We start from the raw sequence: 17,041 nt of genomic DNA, 5'->3' as shown, positions 1-17,041 counted from the left end.
AGGCTTGAGGGGACAGAATGAATGGTGATCCTTCAGGCTTGAGGGGACACAATGAATGGTGATCCTTCAGGCTTGAGGGGACAGAATGAATGGTGATCCTTCAGGCTTGAGGGGACACAATGAATGGTGATCCTTCAGGCTTGAGGGGAACAATGAATGGTGATCCTTCAGGCTTGAGGGACAGAATGAATGGTGATCCTTCAGGCTTGAGGGGACAGAATGAATGGTGATCCTTCAGGCTTGAGGGGACACAATGAATGGTGATCCTTCAGGCTTGAGGGGACAGAATGAATGGTGATCCTTCAGGCTTGAGGGGACAGAATGAATGGTGATCCTTCAGGCTTGAGGGGACAGAATGAATGGTGATCCTTCAGGCTTGAGGGACACAATGAATGGTGATCCTTCAGGCTTGAGGGGACAGAATGAATGGTGATCCTTCAGCTTGAGGGACACAATGAATGGTGATCCTTCAGGCTTGAGGGGACAGAATGAATGGTGATCCTTCAGGCTTGAGGGGACAGAATGAATGGTGATCCTTCAGGCTTGAGGGGACACAATGAATGGTGATCCTTCAGGCTTGAGGGCACAGAATGAATGGTGATCCTTCAGGCTTGAGGGCACAGAATGAATGGTGATCTTCAGGCTTGAGGGCACAGAATGAATGGTGATCCTTCAAGCTTGAGGGCACAGAATGAATGGTGATCCTTCAGGCTTGAGGGGACAGAATGAATGGTGATCCTTCAGGCTTGAGTGCACAGAATGAATGGTGATCCTTCAAGCTTGAGGGCACAGAATGAATGGTGATCCTTCAGGCTTGAGGGCACAGAATGAATGGTGATCCTTCAGGCTTGAGGTGACAGAATGAATGGTGATCCTTCAGGCTTGAGGGCACAGAATGAATGGTGATCCTTCAGGCTTGAGGGGACAGAATGAATGGTGATCCTTCAGGCTTGAGGGGACAGAATGAATGGTGATCCTTCAGGCTTGAGGGGACAGAATGAATGGTGATCCTTCAGGCTTGAGGGGAGAGAATGAATGGTGATCCTTCAGGCTTGAGTGCACAGAGTGAATGGTGATCCTTCAAGCTTGAGGGCACAGAATGAATGGTGATCCTTCAAGCTTGAGGGGACAGAATGAATAGTGATCCTTCAGGCCTGAGGGGACAGAATAAATGGTGATCCTTCAGGCTTGAGGGGACAGAATGAATGGTGATCCTTCAGGCCTGAGGGGACAGAATGAATGGTGATCCTTCAGGCTTGAGGGGACACAATGAATGATGATCCTTCAGGCTTGAGGGGACAGAAGGAATGGTGATCCTTCAGGCTTCAGGGGACATAATGAATGGTGATCCTTCAGGCTTGAGGGGACAGAATGAATGGTGATCCTTCAGGCTTGAGGGGACAGAATGAATGGTGATCCTTCAGGCTTGAGGGGACAGAATGAATGGTGATCCTTCAGGCTTGAGGGGACAGAATGAATGGTGATCCTTCAGGCTTGAGGGGACAGAATGAATGGTGATCCTTCAGGCTTGAGGGGACACAATGAATGGTGATCCTTCAGGCTTGAGGGCACAGAATGAATGGTGATCCATCAGGTTTGAGGGGACAGAAGGAATGGTGATCCTTCAGGCTTGAGGGCACTGATTGAATGGTGATCCTTCAGGCTTGATGGGACAGAATGAATGGTGATCCTTCAGGCTTGAGGGCACTGAATGAATGGTCATCCGTCAGGCTTGAGGGGACAGATTGAATGTTGATCCATCAGGCTTGAGGGGACAAAATGAATGGTGATCCGTCAGGCTTGAGGGGACAGAATGAATGGTGATCTCTCAGGCTTGAGGGGACAGAATGAATGGTGATCCTTCAGGCTTGAGAGGACAGAATGAATGGTGATCCTTCAAGCTTGAGGGGACAGAATGAATGGTGATCCTTCAGGCTTGAGGGGACAGAATGAATGGTGATCCTTCAGGCTTGAGGGGACAGAATGAATGGTGATCCTTCAGGCTTGAGGGGACAGAATGAATGGTGATCCTTCAGGCTTGAGGGGACAGATGAATGTTGATCCTTCAGGCTTGAGGGACAGAATGAATGGTGATCTTCAGGCTTGAGGGGACAGAATGAATGGTGATCCTTCAGGCTTGAGGGGACAGAATGAATGGTGATCCTTCAGGCTTGGGGGACAGAATGAATGGTGATCCTTCAGGCTTGAGGGACAGAATGAATGGTGATCCTTCAGGCTGAGGGGACAGAATGAATGGTGATCCTTCAGGCTTGAGGGCACAGAATGAATGGTGATCCTTCAGGCTTGAGGGGACAGAATGAATGGTGATCCTTCAGGCTTGAGGGGACACAATGAATGGTGATCCTTCAGGCTTGAGGGGACAGAATGAATGGTGATCCTTCAGGCTTGAGGGGACACAATAAATGGTGATCCTTCAGGCTTGAGGGCACAGAATGAATGGTGATCCTTCAGGCTTGATGGGACAGAATGAATTGTGATCCTTCAGGCTTGAGGGAACAGAATGAATGGTGATCCTTCAGGCTTGAGGGGACACAATAAATGGTGATCCTTCAGCCTTGAGGGGAGAGAATGAATGGTGATCCTTCAGGCTTGAGGGGACAGAATGAATGGTGATCCTTCAGGCTTGAGGGGACAGAATGAATGGTGATCCTTCAGGCTTGAGGGGACAGAATGAATGGTGATCCTTCAGGCTTGAGGGGACAGAATGAAATGAATGGTGATCTTCAGGCTTGAGGGGACAGAATGAATGGTGATCCTTCAGGCTTGAGGGGACAGAATGAATGGTGATCCTTCAAGCTTGAGGGGACAGAATGAATGGTGATCCTCAGGCCTGAGGGGACAGAATGAATGGTGATCCTTCAGGCTTGAGGGGACAGAATGAATGGTGATCCTTCAGGCTTGAGGGACAGAATGAATGGTGATCCTTCAGGCTTGAGGGGACAGAATGAATGTGATCCTTCAGGCTTGAGGGGACAATGAATGGTGATCCTTCAGGCTTGAGGGGACAGAATGAATGGTGATCCTTCAGGCTTGAGGGGACAGAATGAATGGTGATCCTTCAGGCTTGAGGGGACAGAATGAATGGTGATCCTTCAGGCTTGAGGGCACAGAATGAATGGTGATCTTTCAGGCTTGATGGGACAGAATGAATTGTGATCCTTCAGGCTTGAGGGGACAGAATGAATGGTGATCCTTCAGGCTTGAGGGGACACAATAAATGGTGATCCTTCAGCCTTGAGGGCACAGAATGAATGGTGATCCTTCAGGCTTGAGGGGACACAATGAATGGTGATCCTTCAAGCTTGAGGGGACAGAATGAATGGTGATCCTTCAGGCTTGATGGGACAGAAATAATGGTGATCCTTCAGGCTTGAGGGGACAGAATGAATGGTGATCCTTCAGGCTTGAGGGGACAGAATGAATGGTGATCCTTCAGGCTTGAGGGGACAGAATGAATGGTGATCCTTCAGGCTTGAGGGGACAGAATGAATGGTGATCCTTCAGGCTTGAGGGGGCAGAATGAATGGTGATCCTTCAGGCTTGAGGGGACAGAATGAATGGTGATCCTTCAGGCCTGAGGGGACAGAATGAATGGTGATCCTTCAGGCTTGAGGGGACACAATGAATGGTGATCCTTCAGGCTTGAGGGGACAGAATGAATGGTGATCCTTCAGGCTTGAGGGGACACAATGAATGGTGATCCTTCATGCTTGAGGGGACAGAATGAATGGTGATCCTTCAGGCTTGAGGGGACAGAATGAATGGTGATCCTTCAGGCTTGAGGGGACAGAATGAATGGTGATCCTTCAAGCTTGAGGGGACAGAAGGAATGGTGATCCTTCAGGCTTGAGGGGACAGAATGAATGGTGATCCTTCAGGCTTGAGGGGACAGAATGAATGGTGATCCTTCAGGCTTGAGGGGACAGAATGAATGGTGATCCTTCAGGCTTGAGGGGAGAGAATGAATGGTGATCCTTCAGGTTTGAGGGGACAGAATGAATGGTGATCCTTCAGGCTTGAGGGGACACAATGAATGGTGATCCTTCAGGCTTGAGGGACAGAATGAATGGTGATCCTTCATGCTTGAGGGGACAGAATGAATGGTGATCCTTCACACTTGAGGGGACAGAATGAATGGTGATCCTTCAGGCTTGAGGGGACACAATGAATGGTGATCCTTCAGGCTTGAGGGACAGAATGAATGGCGATCCTTCAGGCCTGAGGGGACAGAATGAATGGTGATCCTTCAAGCTTGAGGGCACAGAATGAATGGTGATCCTTCTGGCTTGAGGGGACAGATTGAATGTTGATCCTTCAGGCTTGAGGGGACACAATGAATGGTGATCCGTCAGGCTTGAGGGGACAGAATGAATGGTGATCCTTCAGGCTTGAGGGGACACAATGAATGGTGATCCTTCAGGCTTGAGGGGACAGAATGAATGGTGATCCTTCAGGCTTGAGGGGACACAATGAATGGTGATCCTTCAGCCTTGAGGGGACAGAATGAATGGTGATCCTTCAGGCTTGAGGGGACACAATGAATGGTGATCCTTCAGGCTTGAGGGGACAGAATGAATGGTGATCCTTCGGGGACAGAATGAATGGTGATCCTTCGGGGACAGAATGAATGTTGATCCTTCAGGCTTGAGGGGACAGAATGAATGGTGATCCTTCAGGCTTGAGGGGACAGAATGAATGGTGATCCTTCAGGCTTGAGGGGACAGAATGAATGGCGATCCTTCAGGCCTGAGGTGACAGAATGAATGGTGATCCTTCAAGCTTGAGGGCACAGAATGAATGGTGATCCTTCTGGCTTGAGGGGACAGATTGAATGTTGATCCTTCAGGCTTGAGGGGACACAATGAATGGTGATCTGTCAGGCTTGGAATCACTCTCCTCCTTGATGGAACGATTTATATCATCAATCATGGCATTCTACAGTTATGATGACACACGGAGGTTCGGCCTTGTCTTGGCTGCACATCTCCTACTATTAAATACATGCAACTAGATTCTTTTCCTATTTTATTTAATAGTTATGTTTTGAACCAAACTTATGGAAATCACCATTTCAGCTCTGTTGATCTTCGTTTAGTTTACTTTGATTAAAAAATCAACGAAAACCACATGGATCCAGGTTCAGTCCCACTGCATAGCATCTTAAGCAAGTGCTTCCTTCCATAGTCAAAGGTTGACCAAAGCCTTGTGAGTGGATTTTGTAGGTGGAAACTAAAAGAAGCTAGTCACATACAGTAAGCCCTTGATTACTGCTGGTGTTAAGTTCCAAAATCCTCCCGTGATAGGTGAAAATCCATGAAATAGAAACAGTACTGTACTACATATTTTTTAAAAAATTATTTTTTATAATTTGTATATATTTATTTTATTATAAAGCAAACAACAAAGTGGAGGAATCGACATAAGCTTAAATAATAGACTGCGAAAGGTGAACCGTGAAATGGCAAGGGATTACTGTGTGTATATAATATATATATATTACTGTATGTATATAATCATGTGTGTACGTGTATGTTTGTGATGGTGTTTGTCTCCCACCACTGTTTGGCAACCAGTGTTGTTTTGTTTATGTCCCTGTAGCCTAGCAGTTCAGTAAAAGAGATCGATAGAATAAGTATCAGGCTTAAAATGTAAAACTACCAAAATCGATTCTTCAAGGCTGAGCCCCAGCATGGCCATAGTCTAATGACTGAAACGGGTAATAGAATCAAAAATATAATAAATTTAAAGAAATAATCATGTAAGTTTATGAAATCTAATGAAACATTGCACCAGTTCTTTTACCATTTTCAGCAGATTTGGACCTTTGTATGTAATTTCATATTCACATTCACGAACAAATTGAAAAGAATTCTACAACAAAGTCTGGAAGTTCAATTTGGTACATCCAATAGGTGCTGGGCTTTTCCTTTCTTTTATCATGTTGAGTTATATTTACATCTGTTCAAAGTAAACAGTGAAATTAGTTTTTTGAATTCTTGCACAAAGTTCTGTTACAAAAGAGTTTCGTTTTTCATGGTTTTAAAAGGTTGCCTTCCTTAAACTGTAAACAAGGAGTTTTAGTCTCACAACAGAATATATTCACGATAAGTCTGATATAGAATCTTCCTTTATTTCTCAGAGCACACAAAGTAGAACAAACTTTAGCAGTGTATAAAATAAATAAATCATCATCATCATCATTATCGTCGTTTAACGTCCGCTTTCCATACTGGCATGGGTTGGATGGTTTGACTGAGGACTGGTGAGCCAGAAGGCTGCACCAGGCTCCACTCTGATCCAGCAGGGTTTCTACAGCTGGATGCCCTTCCTAAAGCCAACCACTCTGGGAGTGTAGTGGGTGCTTTTATGTGCCACTGGCATGAGGGCCAGTTAAGGGGTTCTGGCAAGGTCCATGCTCAAATGGTGTTTTTTAATGAATGAATAAATGCATGAATGTAAGCTGACTGCAGTCTACTGAGTTGAAAGGAATCTTAGACTCACAGGTTGCATGGCAAATTAACAAGTGCTACGGCCATAGAATGAAACAAAAAAACCCACCCAGCTGAAGAAACGATGCCAATGTGGACACTGAAGCACAATGCAATCGTTGGATGTTTTGGATGCTGTCAAAATCTGTGACCCATGCAAAATGACTGTTAAAAGATGATGTGTGTATAGGCATGGCTGTGTGGTAAGAAGCTTGCTTCCCAGCTACATGGTTCCGAGTTCAGTCCCACTGCATTGTTATGTGTGTGTTTGATCCCCCCCCCCACCACTGCTTGACAACTGGTGTTGGTGTGGTTACATCCCTGTAACTTAGTAGTTCAGCAAAACAGACCAATAGAATATAACCAGGCTTAAAAAAGAAGCACTGGGGTTGATTTATTCAACTAAAAATTCATCAAGTCAGTGCCTCACCATGGCCGCAGCCTAATGACTTAAACAAGTAAAGGATAATATAAATATAAATATATACAGGGTGCTTCAAAAAATTCGATATCATTTCAACGATGTAATACTTTTACCAGTTCTTGTTCAAATGACTTTAAATTTTAACAGCATTTGAAGAAACAGGTCGAAATTTTATGTTTAATGTTTGATATGTCTATCTTTTCAGGTATAGAAATGGCATTCACCAGAAGAGAAAAAGCGTTTTGTGTGTTGGAGTATTCTCGAACACAGTCGAACAAAACTGCATTTGTGAGAGAGTTCTCTTAAAAGTCACCAACGGCAATGCAGATTTGGACATGGCCCCAAAACTTCAAATAGGAAGGCTTTCTGTGCAGAGTAAAAGGATCTGGACCACCACTAATATCGGAAGAGATGGTTGAGTGGGTTTGCCAAAAACTCATGCGAAGCGCCAAGAAGTCCTTAAGAAGAACAAGTCTGGAAACCCAGATTCCTCCAATGACAGTTTGGTGCGTCCTGAGGAAATGCTTGCTAATGAAACCCTACAAGCTACAGCTCGTTCAGGCCTTAACGGCAGATGACAAGCAAAAGTGCAAACATGGGACTACATGAAGGGCCTGGTCTATGTCCCCCCCTCTTCCTGCAAACCTAGAGGAACTCGAGCAGGGAATCACTACCACACTGGAGACTGTTACCCAAGACATGCTGCAGCGTGTTTGAGAAGAGCTGGACTACTGACTTGACATGTGGCGTGTCTCAGGTGATACGCATATTGAACATTTGTAAAATCGCTCATGGAATCCACATTCCCTTGAATTTCTCACTTAAATTTGGAGGAATAAATCTTATGTTGCCCAACATTAAACCTGATTAGTTTCAGTTGCTTTCACTTCGTAGTTTCTGTGATATTTACATCTTAAATGATATCAACTTTTCTGAAACACCTTGTGTGTGTGTATATATGTATATATATATATATATATATATATATAAATATGTGTGTGTGTGTGTCTATGTATGGAGAGAGAGAGAGAGAGAGAGAGAGAGAGGAGAGAGAGAGAGAGAGAGAGAGAGAGTGGGTGAAAATGAAATTAGCTTAGCATAAATAACCCAGATGTAATGGTGCAACAGATGAGAAGTTACACTCCAACCTTTTCATACAAGGCCAATGCATCTGCATTGAAGTTCAATTATAAGAACAATCCTTATTGATCTGTTATAGAGGTAGGAAGGTGAATAAATGCAGGTAAGCTCAAAACATATATTTACATGGAGCAGAAAAATTATAGATAACAAAGAAAAAAAGGTAACAAAAAGAACAGATGAATTTCGTGAAGTTTTATCCCGACAGCTGTTTCAAGACAGCCATAACTTATATAATAATCATATTCATATGCAATACGTGCATTATGTCATACATGTATGCATTGCAACACATCTCAATGAAATTGTTAAAGTAGGTTAGGTGTCCCTTCTCAAGAGAAGAAGACAAATGTTTATTTTCTAACAATGTTTACAAATATAAAGGCTTAAACAGAGTAGAGTGGGGGTAGTGAGGGAGGGGGGTGGGCAGAGAGAAATAGAGCAGCATGCAGCAGCAGGAGCTCTTCATTGCTGACGACTGGACAGTCTATAAAGCTTGAAGTAGTTGCAAATATGATGACAAATTATGAACATCACACTTATTGGCAAGATCAGGAATAAAAGAGATTCTCCAGGATGCTGGTCTCTCTCCAGTGATGGAAATCCTCGTTGACAGATATTTGCACTGGTTGGAACACATGCACATGATAGACAACAGCAGACTCTCCAGGTAACTTTGTTTATTCCCAACAATGCAACGGGGAAAGAAACCATGAAAGACTTGGATTGAGGTTCAAAGCGATTGCAAAAAAGAACTGATCATAACAAATGGCAAACTCAAAAAAAAAACCCAGCGAGGAATGAGAAATCTTATGAAATCCTGTCAAAGCCAGGAAGTCATAGTTACTACGACTGACTGCATGATCACAGAAATATATCCATAGACCCTGTATTTGTGGGTTAATAAGACACCCGATGCTTTCATAAGAAGAGATCTTCATAACTGCTGAAGCATGCCACATGGAAGTGTTGGTATTCATCTCCATTCTGGATGAGAATGTAGAAGACTAAACGGGATTTTGAAATAAAAACAGATCTTAGGAGGTAACTTATACAACTATCTTAATTGTTATCTCCCTTGCACCAGCCTTGAAGTTTGGCAAGAAATTGCCTTTCACCAGAGATTAATAGCTTGACATATGCAAGAATGCTTGTGCATGCTATATTTACATATATATGTATATATATAAGCACACTTATAAAAAATATAAAAGTACACACACATACATAAACATGCACACACACATATTTAACAAGGTTGGTTAGAGTTTCATGCTTGAAATTTCAATGTATGAATTGTTTCTTATGAAAGAGGTTTCCTCTCTAAAACTTAAACATTCATTGATGTTACAATATTTCATTTTTCTGCGATACAGAGGTTGCATTTGCTGCCACATCCCCATAATCTTAGCTATGATGCTCCGGTTATTCACATCCCTCTTTTTTAGTCTCCATACCATATTCGATAAACATGTATGCCTTTTGTCTTTCTCTGATCAAAGCCAAATGCTGACCATCTCCCTTCTTAAAGGTATTTCCTGTCATTCCAAATTTTTTTTGTTCAGTTCAAGTCCATGGTACTGGCCTTGTACACTACTTTTTCTGGATACCTATTGTTCTGAGGAGTTATCTGGGATCTACAATGACAGGGTCTTTGGTGGTGGTGGTGGGTCCTTATGTTATTATTCGTATTTTGATTAAAAATCATCAATCATTCGTTGGAGAGGCAAGTGTAGGTAACTTTAACTATATTTCTATTGAAGATTTTGCAGTATTTATGTGAGTGTGGGAAGTGTATATTTATGAGTTTCAGAAATTTTCTAGCTATGTTCATGGTCACATTCATGCTGTATGGAGAATTATACCATGATATTTTCCTCTGTTCACATAGATTAAGCTTTTCTTAAAATTGGAACTTTCTAACGTGGCATTGCAACACAGAGCTGCCTTTTTGAAAGTATGGTTTAGAAATGTGATGCACATCATGCTTTATTATACAATTAAGACATATATTCCTATGAACTTATGCTGGATCCCCTAACTACACAGATTTACATGTATAGCACATATACACGACATTACAATTCAAAGGGAAAACATGTATATCAGCTTATGAAATAACAACTCTCTGGACTAAGTTTGACCAAAACGTCTATGAAAGCCCACAAATAATTATATGCACATACTCAAACATGAACAAAACATATGTTGCTGGTGTATGAGTGTGTATATTTTTATATGTGCATGTGTGTGTATGTGTACATATATATATTTATAAGTATGGGCATGCACAAGCATTCTTGTATATGATAATTAAAGAATTAATCTAAGCTGAGCACACTTTCTTGCAAAAATCCAGAGCTGATGCAAGGGAGATAACAATTCAGATAAGTTACCTCCTGTAAGCTCTATATTTATTTTGAAATCCCATTTACCCGTGTGTAACCTAGTGTATTCTCATTCAAAATGGAAACAAGTACCAACACTTCCATGTGGCATGCTTGAATAATTGTAAAGATCTTTCCACATGAAACCATTGGTTACCTTCTTAACTCACAAATAAAGAATATTCTCACTGTTCAGTTTTAGAATTTAGATGCACTTGTGGCTGTGTTAAGGAATTTTTTTCCCAATCACAAAGTCTTAGGTTCAGTCCCACTGCATGCACCTTGGGTAAGAGTCTTCTACTATAGCCCTGGGCCAACCAAAGCCTTGTGAGTGGATTTAGTAGATGAAAACTAAAAGAAGCCCATCATATGTATATACATTAATGTATGTCTTTGTGTCAGTGTTTGTCCTCCACCACAAATTGACAAGTATTGTTGGTGTGTTTATCTCCCTGTAACTTAGCGGTTTGGCAATAGAGACTGACAGAATAAATACCAGACTTGAAAAAAAATAAGTATGAGGTTGATTAATTTGACTAAAATTCCTCAAAGCAGTTTAAGGGTATCCAGACAACTGCCCAAATGACAAGAGACAGACAATTGCAATTTTTTCCCTTTTGGGTGAAGGCTGATGTCCTGCTAGCATTTGGTTGATGATTGTATCGCTAAGAGCTTTTTCCATCTTCAATACCTGAAGAAATCACCAGATATTTGGATGACCTGATGTTATATTCACTTGTAAATGGTTATGCCATCCCTCCAAGGAATTAATTTTTCATGGCAAATCATTGCATCCATGGTCATATATGTTTCACACACAAATAGGAAAGAGTGGGTTGCCTCTGTTTCACCGTCATATTCTACCGATATAAGCATCTTCCTCGTAATCAATTACTGGATCTGCTTCATGGCACAAGTTTTCTTGTAATTGCTCAAATGCTGTTACAACATTGACTGCTGGCACAAAAGCCAAGGCCTTTTGGCACCTGGTGGTTCTTGGCTTCAGCAAACTGAGGAAAAATACAATTCTTGAGTACAGGAAGATTCACCCAAATCACAGATAAAGTGAAAGTGCCTGTCGGGCAATTGCTTGTCTGGCAGTTGACCTAGAACCTCTAAGATATTATATATATATATATATATATATATTTTTTTTTTTTTTTCTTCCTTGTTTTTTCTGTGTCCCTTTCTGTAGAAGAGCTCAAACATAAAAGGCTCAAAACATAAAAGACTTTTTCTATTCTTGAGTGTTATACTAATACATCTGTTTGTTTTGTACACTACCTGTTTTCGTCTTTTGTTTTTTTCATAAACTCTCCCTATATATATATACACACACACACACATACACGTGTGTGTGTATGTGTAATTTTCTATTTCCCTCCACCACATTTGTTTTGGTCACTGGTTGTAACCAGTAGCTTCACTACCAGTGTTATCTGCATGCAGTCCACCCTAAAAGCATGTCCAGGTTTCTGAACATCTTGACATTTGATCTTTGTAAACAAAAGTCTCATTTCAATGTCATTTGCTTCCACTTCTCCATGTTATCAATGTTGGACCTTTTGTTGCTTGACAGACTGGGAGAAAATTACACAACTTGGAAACAAGTAAAGGTTGGTGACAGGAAAGGCATCCAACTGCCGAAAACTCTGCCCAAATATCTTTGTCTGATCCTTGCAAGCATGGAAAAATAAACATTAAACCAACAATGACAACGAGGAATGAGTGTGACCATTCTAGTTAGACATGGTTTAACAAAGATTATATTCCAGTTCTGTGAGTTTTGACCAATTTGGGTTTGTCTGTAGTGCTACTATTACAGAATTACCATTTTTAACCTGTGTGAACACGTCTGTGAGAAGTTAAACCCCCAGTCTGAGTAAAAGATACACCACAGATATCACAATGGTAAGGTTTCTCCCCAGTATGAATACGTTTATGGACAAGCATACTACTTTTGTTTACAAAAGTTTTGCCACAGATATCACAAGGGTAGGGCTTCTCACCTGTGTGAATTCGTTTGTGAACGAGCATACCACTTTTGTTTGAGAATGTCTTGCCACAGATGTCACAGGGGTAAGGTTTCTCACCTGTATGAATACGTTTGTGCTGGAGCATACCACCTTTCTGTGAAAAGGATTTGCCACAAATATCACAAGGGAATGGTTTTTCACCTGTATGACTGCGTGTGTGTACAATCATACCACCTTTCTGGGAGAATGTTTTGCCACAGATATCACAGTGGTATGGTTTCTCATCTACATGACTTTGTTTATGTAAAAGCATACCATTTTTGTTTGAGAAAGTCTTACCACAAACATCACAGGAATAGCTCTGTGAATTTCGGTTTTTTAACTTACGTTCAGTGACATGATTGGATTTATCAACACAATTTAATTTTTTCTTTGTATTGATGCATCGTTCATCAGCGAGATCAATATTCTCAGAGAGTTTTTCACCTTTAACTCGACCCTCACACTGTCTATCTTCCATAATCCCTTTCTGACCAATATTTCAAATACAGAACTCAAACACTACAAAATTATAATTAAAGTCTAATTTTAAATTTCTCCAGTTTTAACCACCACCACCACCACCACCCAGCCAATATATTTTTCAATCAATTAAACAATTACTCTTAATTGTAAATCAAATATTTTCCAGTAATTGAACAAGAGTTACAGAAATATTGCCAAAATCATTCTTGATAATGTCCTTCTTTAGTTCTTAAAATTTCATATTTGTTTAAAGAATCTTGGAGCAGAAGTTCTTGACTCAATTTCACCAGAAAACCTGGAAAAAAGAAAAGAAAAGAAAAAACAACAGTGAAAAGATAAGAGAGACAGAGATATCAACATGGAGGTTATTTAAAGGAAGGAACAATGAAAGCTGGTTTTATATCTGATTTAAAGCTCAATTCAATCTGCTCCAATCACCTTCAAAGAGTGAATTCTATTTTCCTGAAACTATTTATTATTATTGTTTATTTCCCATTATTAGCAAAGCACTGACAAACCTCAAAATGCTTTGACTTAAGGCTATAAACAACCATATCTTTTCTTGCTTCACAGAGTTCTATGACAATAAAATATAGGAGAATTGTCTTCCACCAGTCATTTATGGACAAACTATAAGTTTTGAACCTCCATTATTATTTAATGTAAAAACAAAAAAATCTTTTTGTCTACATGTTTATCCTTTAAGTCTTACAGGGGCCAGATAGACAGGCCAAACAAAAAAAGGAAATAAATCTCTAAAAGGGCAAAACTTTATAACAAAAATTTTCATCAATTTTCATCAATTGACCTTTGGTACAAAATGGATTCAAATGAAAAAAATATTCCATTTGTGTTGCAGAAATTGTTGCCAGATGTAAGGGTAGCTTCTGACTAGCTGATAGATGAAGGGGTACGTTTTCTGAGCGACCGACCATGCAACGAAAAGAATTTTAAGTTTTGGTACGAATTATGTATCGTTGCTCATTAAAGTGATACAAATAAGTGGCACTTTATTTGCAGCATCCAGCTTGAAGGAGTTAAAATGGAGCTGGTCAGCAACAAGTACATTACAGTGGTTAGCTGACCTGGGTTGCAGAATTTCCACAATATTTCAATAAATAATGAAATGATCAAATGAATGTACAACTGGGCCATCTTTTGGGTAACTGGTACTCGATTGGTTATGATGAAGAGGGTTTCAGTTGATTCGATCAATGAAACACCCTGCTTGTAAAATTAACTTGCATGTGGCTGAGCACTCCACAGACACACGTACCTTTAGCGTATTTCAAAATATGACAGAGAAAGTGATAAAGTTGGCGCTTTCAATGACATGTGCAACTCATTATTCCCAGCTGAGTGAACTGGAGCAATGTGAAATTAAGTGTCTTGCTCAAGGACACACCACACCACCAGGAATAAAACTCATAATCTTATAATCATGACCCAAACCACTAAGCCGTGTGTCTTCGCTCTGCCACCCTACCTGTGCCATTAGATAGTGAAAATTTACCAGAAAAGGGAATGGAATTGGGGGTAGGGGTAAAAATAAAAAATGTAATCTTTTGGACAAAAAAAAATTCTTTTATAGAAGGAAACCACCACTCAATTTCTTGCTTTTTTCCTTCTTCGTGAGGCAGTGACAGCTTATCTGGGAGTCTGACATTCAAGAGTTTGGAGATGAGTGTAAAAGTTTACTTTCTTTTGAATCATAGAACCTCAAACTACATCATCTTATCATGTTACAGCTTCAGTAAAAGATATTTCTCAAGTTTAATGGCAATCTAAGGAAGTGGTTCTCAACCATTTTTTATCTATGGACCCTGTTGATTATTATTTTACTCCCACTCACCCACCACCAAGCCATTCATTGTTCAAAAACTGGTTTTATTGATATTTCTTTTAAAATTCCTCTTTTGCAGTTTTGAACATTCACTTGTTTAAGTTTGTAAAAGCATTCTCTGAGAGAAGATCTTTCAGGGGCTGGAACACAGGGGCTCAACTACGTAAAACAATCAAAGAAGGAAACCAGGCTGTTTCTTGCAATGAATTCATCTAACATAACTTTTTTTTTGCTTTCATGAACCCTTAAAATACTACTGTGGGTTCCCAATTTACTATTTTGTATATGTAGACCCCTAGGGGTCACACAGACCCGGATTGTAAAACCACCAATCTCGGCAGGTGTAATGCTAAATTTACTGAAAATGATGACAATGCCAAGGGCTGGTGACAAGGAAATATTTGTCTTTGTGGAGGTCCTGCATCATTGAAGAATTGGATGAAGTCTGAAAGCGAATACTTGGCTCTTGTTCCAGCAGCTCAGTCCCGCCATCCCTCGCAATAATACCGACACATTGTGTGATGTTTAATTAAGGGAGTGCGCATCCACTTACTAATTGCCTCCCTTCTCCCTCATTTACAAACTTCAATAAATTGTGAAGAACTGTGGTTCTTCTGAATTTTAATTCCGATATCATTTCCAAACGAAATAGATTCGAATCGTGTCTGAATGAAGCAACGATAGCAATGAATGGTTGATCGGCGATTCTATACCAAGACTAAAACAATGAAGAATAGAAACACGAAATCATTGCATTTTCTGTCGAAATAATATCACCTCAACGATTAACTCAGCCTCTACATACAAACATACATTGTGTGTGTAGTAATGTTTTGAAAATATAAAATTAAGGCGATCCTTCGGTATAGGTACCGCAAGTGGCTTTGTTTACATTTCTGAAGATAACAGAAACCCTTTTCTCCCACCCATAACCCTAACTCTAACTGATTAGATGTATAATTCCTTTATTATGTACAACTTTATATTCCACACAGACGACCGATTCTCCAAAATCTTTACCAAAATTTTCTCATTAAATTTAATTCTCTCTCTCACTCCACCCAAACACGAGATACTCAACCAAATAGGAATAAGACATCTGTTATATCTACAATTATAAATACCCCAAAGAAGATCGAAGGACAACATCTGGTCACCAGAATTAAGGGTACCTTAAGTCTATTAACCGACACCCAAACTTTTGACTAAACAACGACAAAGATGTGAGAATATCGAGGTAAAAGCGGAGATGTTTGTCCGTCCATTTCCACAGACATCAATCTAACATAATGTAAAGAGATGGATCCAACAGAAATAAAAGATGGAATGGTACTTACATAAACAATGTGGAACCAATTCGAATAATATCAGAAGAGGAGGAGGGGGCGGTGCCCCACGGAAAGGGTCAGACCCGTCACAATTAAGGTCCATTAATTATCTCAATTAAGGCCCAATGCCATGTCTGTTGTTTCTATTCGACACAGTTCCAACATTGACCAAACTCTCTTTTGCTAAACAACAAGATTTACGCAGGAACAAGAAGGAAACGGGTTTTGGTGGACTTAGACACTGCAATTAACTGGAATCTCCCTCCATGACCATCTCTCTCAACCTTCCTTACACCAACGCATCTCAATAATAATTATCATCATTATTACAGCCATAAATAGACAGGCATCTCTCCTTAATTAGGTTTTAATGAATCTAAAATTAATTGATTTCCTTAATTCAAAAACGTAAACAACGACGACCTCCTCCAGTCGAAACGGAACGAGAACTCTTTTAACGGAAGCAGAAACCTTTAATTATTAACATAATATATTCAGCGTTAATTATTCATTTGGGGAACATAAAAAAAAAAATTAATTAATGAATTTTAAATAATCCAGTCTGTTTTTTTCCCACCAGTTTCAGTCGTTTAACTGCGACGTTGCTCAATGGTTTCGTCGACCAAAACCGATTCCAGTGTTGGTTTTTATTAATATTTTGATTTTACTTGTTACGAAAGTAAACACTAAAAAAATATAGAGAAATGAAAATAGAACTAATAGAAAATCTGCAAATAAATAATGAAAATAGAGGGGGGCGGGTTTACCTCCAATGTTTGACCCGAGCAAAAAAAAAAAAGAAAAAAAATAGTGTAATAGGTGTAAAACAACATGTAGGAAACGAATATTAAAAAAAAAATGCGCACTGGGGAACGGGAGGGGGGCAGGGGCCTCGGAAAATTCCCATCG

At 40.3% G+C, this 17,041-nt stretch overlaps 1 protein-coding gene across 1 annotated transcript; it reads right to left on the bottom strand.

Moving 5' to 3' along the window:
* Positions 1-11,716: 11,716 nt before the first annotated feature.
* LOC115217802 (zinc finger protein 300-like) lies at positions 11,717-16,801 on the bottom strand. The gene is made up of 2 exons (XM_036507906.1): positions 16,142-16,801; positions 11,717-13,256 (listed from the first exon to the last, which is right to left on the bottom strand). Exon 2 carries the CDS (start codon positions 12,954-12,956, stop codon positions 12,297-12,299), a length of 660 nt encoding a protein of 219 aa, XP_036363799.1. The 5' UTR covers positions 12,957-13,256; positions 16,142-16,801; the 3' UTR covers positions 11,717-12,296.
* Between the last annotated feature and the right edge of the window lie 240 nt (positions 16,802-17,041).

Source organism: Octopus sinensis, linkage group LG12 (assembly GCF_006345805.1).
Source record: "Octopus sinensis linkage group LG12, ASM634580v1, whole genome shotgun sequence".
Taxonomy (NCBI): domain Eukaryota; kingdom Metazoa; phylum Mollusca; class Cephalopoda; order Octopoda; family Octopodidae; genus Octopus; species Octopus sinensis.
The sequence above is the reverse complement of the archived record's forward strand: the minus strand, read 5'-3'. Positions and strand labels throughout refer to the sequence as shown.